Genomic DNA, 6,000 nt, shown 5'->3' with positions numbered 1-6,000 from the left:
AAAAAAAAAAAAAAAAAAAAAAAAAAAAAAAAAGAGACAGAATTTACCCTTTTTCCATAACTTGAGTCCTTTATCTCCTATTCAATTTCTTTTTTCGTTTGTTTGGTTTTCTGAGACAAATTCTCGCTCTGTTGCCCAGGCTGGAGTGTAGTGACACCATCATGGCTCACTGCAGCCTCAACCTCCTGGGCTCAAGTGATCCTCTCACTTCAGCCTCCCGAGTAGCTGGGACTGTTAGTATATGCCACCATACAGGACAAACTTGTAATTTTTAAATTTTTATTTTTTGTAGAGATGGGGGTCTCCCTATATTGCCCAGGCTGATCTTGAACTCCTGGGCTAAAGCAATCCTCTTCCTTGACCTTCCGAAGTGCTGGAATTAGAGGCCTGAGCCACCATGCCCAGCCTACCTATACAATTCTTTTTTCTCGTTTGACAATAGTTTTTAGGTGCTCTTCTGTGCCAGGCACATGGCCCACTGCTGGAATATGACAGTGAACAAGACAGTCAAGGGCCCTGCCCTCAGAGAACTCTGCAGTAGCAGGAAGGGGAGAGGACCAGGACAGATCATCCAAGAGAGATGATTTGGGAATGCCTTAAATTCTATGAAAAAAATGATGAGTCACGATAGTGACTTGGCAGGACAAGCAACTGCTTTAGATAGGAGAAGGCATTTCAGCAGAGACCTAAAGGTGAGGGGAGCCATGTGGGAACATATTCCAAGGGCACCCAACAGAAGTTCTCAGTTTGTCTTTTGAAAGGAGTGAAAAAGAACAGCGATAAGCCTAAACCACAAATAGAATTGCCTAGATGTCATCGTTTCCGAGGCAACCTGCCCTTTGCACATCTTTCCTTACCTGTTCATCAGTGCTTAAAGGTCCCGCAATGTGGCAACAGTCGTCACTCTCCAAAGAATGGCAAAGCTATTGGGATGGGTGGCAGCCTGACTAATCTATACAATGATAGGAGTGACTTCATTTAGGGAGTCACTCTCTCCCTGAATGAAGTTGTATTAATACAGATGTTATAAGAAAGAGCACAAGAGAACTGAGAACCTAAAGGAGGGTGGAGAAGACATAAAGAGACCCAGAAAGGGTGTTATGGGATGGTGACTGCAATGAGATAGGCCACACTGGGAGGAGCTGGAACCTTGTATGCACATTTTCTGAGCCTTTTTTATAAGCTATGTGACAATGGTTTATTAATTATTTATGAAGATATCAGTTTACTTGTTTATCAGGGCACATGAGGCATCTAGAAGTCACCACCTGTTTTGTTTTCATTTGCACCATATCTTTAGTCCATGTACCCCTAAAGGTAAATGGCCTGAAATGTAGGCAAGATCTGACTACAATAAGTATAACTCATAGGCCCAGCACAGCATATATTCTCACCTGTGGGCCAAAATGCCTTTGCTTCTCTTTTACTCTCAGTAAGAATTTTTCTTCTGTTTAAGTTCCAGCCTCCGTGAGTCATCTCAGGGGGTCCAATCGGAACATGACAGACAGCCTTTGGTTCAGCTGGAGTCCAGCCTCCGGGGACTTTGACTTTTATGAGCTGATTCTCTATAATCCCAATGGCACAAAGAAGGAAAACTGGAAAGACAAGCACCTGACGGAGTGGCGGTTTCACAGCCTTGTTCCCGGAAGGAAGTACACACTGTGGGTGGTGACTCACAGTGGAGATCTCAGCAATAAAGTCACAGCGGAGAGCAGAACAGGTGAGAAGCCCAGGTGACAATAGCCAAGGGATGGTGGGAGGTAGCTTCCAGAGACACATTTTAATTATGATTCTAGTGACAAGAGGTAAAGCCAATAATGTTATACCCTGTGCTAGCCCTGAAAATGGGAAGGGACTGTGGTACAATAGATAAAGGACAAGGCTTTGGTCCAAAAAAGCTAAGTCCTTAGCTTAGCTCTATGAATCTGGGCAGGTCACTGAGCATCGCTAGGCCTCAGCTCTCTTATCTGCAAAGTGGGGATAATCATGTACCTCATCGCTGCATGGCTATCCCCAGTGCTTCCTAACTGTTTTTATGTCATGGGCATACATAGACATCTGTGTGCCACCCTGGGGTTAATCAACAAGGCTATCTGCAATTGGATATCATTGTAGATCTCAGCCCTGCACCCCAAAATCTGATGGAATTAATACCTTCACACACTTATAACCCATTCAGGGCACACTCATGCTCCACAGCACCCTGGTAAGGAAGATCCGACTATTAATATTTAAGAAAAAGCACATGAGTCCGGGCCCAGTGGCTCACACCTGTAATCCCAGTACTTTGGGAGGCCAAGGTGGGCAGATCATTCCAGGTCAGGAGTTCGAGAGCAGCCTGGCCAACATGGGGAAACTCTGTCTCTACTAAAAATACAAAAATTAGCTAGACGTGGTGGTGGGTGCCTGTAATCCCAGCTACTTGGGAGGCTGAGGTGCCTGTAATCCCAGCCGCCTGGGAGGCAGACGTTGCAGTGAGCCAAGATCATGCCACAGCACTTCAACCTGGGCAGCAAGAGCAAAATTCTGTCTCAAAAAAAAAAAGAAAAGAAAGTACATAAGATGCTTGAGGACAGTGCCTTGCACATAATAAAAACTACTAATGAAAGCTGCTACTATATGATTATCATATTACCTCTTCCTACAAAGCACATTAAAAGTGTGTCTGACATTGCTCAGCAATCTTATTTGTATGTGTTATGGCATGGATGTGATTATGTGATTTTTCACTTTCTCCTGCATTCAGCTCCAAGTCCTCCCAGTCTTATGTCATTTGCTGACATTGCAAACACATCCTTGGCCATCACATGGAAGGGGCCCCCAGACTGGACAGACTACAACGACTTTGAGCTGCAGTGGTTGCCGAGAGATGCACTTACTGTCTTCAACCCCTACAACAACAGAAAATCAGAAGGACGCATCGTGTATGGTCTTCGCCCAGGGAGATCCTATCAATTCAGTGTCAAGACTGTCAGTGGTGATTCCTGGAAAACTTACAGCAAACCAATTTTTGGATCTGTGAGGACAAGTATGACATGTTTTGCTACTCTTGATTCTCAAATGGAATGAGAGGAAGTATATGTTCAACATCTTACTCAAATAGGGTGTGGTTTAAATCCATATTTTTACGTGGGATTGGTTAGATTTGAATTTAGGCAGAAGTCTATGTAGATTTGTTCATTCATTCAACATTAACAATAATCGACAATAAAGAAATAATCTCTCTCTGCCTTCATGGGGCTTACAATTAGGTGGGATGTGCTACGTGTAAATAGACAATGTATTTTGGGTGTGATGAGGGAAGTAAATGATACTGTAGAGACACTGGTTGGGTAATCTGACCCAATACTAGAGAACTTCTTGGGAAAGGAAATATCCAAATTGAAACCTAAAGGGAAAAATTCACCAGGTAGAGTTGGGGCAAGAAGTGGAGAATATTCCAGGTAGAGAGAATAAAATGTTCCAAGATTAGCAAGGAGGGAGAAAGGAAGATCTACTAATAGGGGAACAGAAAGAAGTTTATTTGGCCAGAGCATAAAAGGTGAGGATTAAGGGAATCAGATCATAAAATGTTTTGTATTCCATGGTAACGACTTTGAACTTCATTTTGAACCAACTAGAGTCACTCAATTTCAGCAGAGATACCATAATCATTATTTACACTTTAGAAAGTTACTCTGGATACAGTGTAGCGAATAGAATGAAAGAGGCAAAACTAGAAGCAGAGGGATCATAGTTAGGACATACTGATGTAGTCCCTGAGATAAAAAACACTTCGACGGCTGGGCGCAGTGGCTCACGCCTGTAATCCCAGCACTTTGGGAGGCCGAGGTGGGTGGATCACCTGAGGGTCAGGAGTTCAAGACCAGCCTGGCTAACATGGTGAAACCCTGTTTCTACTAAAAATACAAAAAATTTGCCGGGTGTGGTGGCATGAACCTGTAATCCCAGCTACTCAGGAGGCTGAGGCAGGAGAATTCCTTGAACCCGAGAGGCAGAGGTTGCAGTGAGCTGAGACTGCACCATTGCACTCCAGCTTAGGCAACAAGAGCAACACTCCATCTCAAAAACAAACAAACCAACAAAAAAACTTCAATAATGAAGCATATGCCAGTTTCTTCCCAAAGACATTTTGGGTTAGATACTATCACCCTCAAACAAAGAAAAGTTTTCAGTGTAGGAACTTTAATCCAAATATTTATGTTTCAATAATACCCAGTATAAGTAGCTTCCAGGATCAGATCAGATAGTTATTGGTTGTTAAGAAAATACACAGTTGAAAGTTAGAAATTTAAGCACGTAGTTGTTTTATTTTTTAAGAAGTATTAATACTATAACAGGTATAACTTTTATGCCCCATTGTATCCAAAGAGCAGTTATTAGTGTGTCAAGAGAAATACGTGAAAAAGAACTAAGAGTTTGAGTTTATGGCAAGCTCAGGATGAGTTTTCAGTGGCTGACTGTGGGCTGTGTTCATGAAATCTGTTAAGCAGAACACCTTCATTGGTTACCAGACCCAGGGAAGGACTCTCAACACTTCTGCCCATTGCCTCTGGTATTAGAGTTGCCAGGGAAACACAACGCAAACCCTGGATGGAACAAAGCTTTCCTTACACAGAGAGGAGACAGAGTAAGATCAGCCTCAACAGTATGCATCAGTCCTCCACAGCCAGCTGCAGTGGTTGTCCAGAGATGCACCTGCTGTCTTCAACCCTGACGACAACAGAAAACAGAAGGGCACATTGTGTATGGTCTCTCCCAGCAGCAAATGCAGGGCAGTTGGCTAAGTGCACCCCTCTCTGGCCACAGTAAAAGGACCCTGTCCTGTCTCCTCAGAGGACGGCTATAGCATAAGTGTTAGCCATCTGCCATGTGACCCACATGCTTAAGCAGGACAAAAGAGCCTACACTGAGCTTGCAACAGGGAAAGATACTCCCACACAAGGCAGTAAGCCCAGCACAGGTTGTGTAGGCTCTCGATATCTTGATAAGGAAGTATCTTAACCTCAAGGGCCATTTCTTATACAGCCAAATGAGGGTCGATAGACTAAGACTGCCTCTCCCAACAGCCTCACAGGTGCTCAGTTTAAGAGCTCATACAACTCTGTTAGAGGCTGGGCTTATAGATCACAACTGGACTGTTGTATTCAGTCCTGGATGCTAGAATTTAAGTGAGGCACTTACCAAATGGGGGCATGCCCCGGAGGACCAAACTGGCATGAAGAGGGCCTCAGTGCTGTGTTTTATGAGGAATGATGACTGGTGGAACTTGTTTTGTTTTTCTTTTTCAAGGATTGTATTCATTAGGATTGGGTGAGGCTGTGGGTAACAGAAAATCCAACATCGCAGATGTTTAAATGGAATAGAAGTTTATAATTTTGATGTAAAATCATTCCGGTACTCAGTTTCTCACAAATATGCTTCAATCATGATGAATGATTTGGAGTTCTCAATGTTCTACGATCCCATTCCTGGCAGCTCCTCCTTTGGTACCTGGGTTTGTGGTTTTCGCTACATAGGATGCCTCTTTCCCGATATCTTGGCAGGATCTCATTTCTGCCTTACAGCTTTTACTAACTCCTGTTGATCACTAATAGCCAGCAGCTGAAAGTTGTGTGTCACCCCACATCGCACTTTCTGTCCCCATTTCTTCTGGTACCTTTTCCTTTCTATCTTGTGTTATGGCTATTTTGGACTCATTTCCATTCCTGGAGGTGAGAGCTAATGTCTTATTTACCACTGCACTGTTCACAGTCCCCAGAAGAGCACCTGGCACATAGTAGGCACTTGTTTCTTTCTACACGTTAAAGATTTCACTCCACTCTCCTTTTGTTTGCATGGCTTCTGACAACGACATAATTCTTACCTTTGCTCCTCTAGCAGTAAGTTGGTTTTTCCCCCTCTGGCTTCTTTCAGGAATTTTTCGTTATCTTTGATTTTCTGTAGTTTGAAAATGATATTCCTAGGCATAGTTTTTTTTGGCCTATATCCTGTTTAGTG

General features: G+C 43.3%; 1 protein-coding gene across 3 annotated transcripts in view; it reads left to right on the top strand.

Annotated features, from left to right (window-relative positions):
- Window positions 1–6,000, top strand: part of PTPRB (protein tyrosine phosphatase receptor type B) — a 119,014-nt gene that overhangs the window by 77,158 nt on the left and 35,856 nt on the right. For all 3 annotated transcript variants that reach the window (XM_032295666.1, XM_032295665.1, XM_032295667.1), the window contains 2 exons: window positions 1,457–1,720; window positions 2,747–3,028. In XM_032295666.1, coding sequence (XP_032151557.1) covers window positions 1,457–1,720; window positions 2,747–3,028 — 546 coding nt within the window. The remainder of the gene's footprint in view (window positions 1–1,456; window positions 1,721–2,746; window positions 3,029–6,000) is intronic.

The sequence above is a fragment of the Sapajus apella genome, unplaced genomic scaffold, assembly GCF_009761245.1.
Source record: "Sapajus apella isolate SASKATOON/1434 unplaced genomic scaffold, GSC_monkey_1.0 scaffold2, whole genome shotgun sequence".
NCBI classification, from domain to species: domain Eukaryota; kingdom Metazoa; phylum Chordata; class Mammalia; order Primates; family Cebidae; genus Sapajus; species Sapajus apella.
This window is presented reverse-complemented; position numbering and strand designations above follow the sequence as displayed.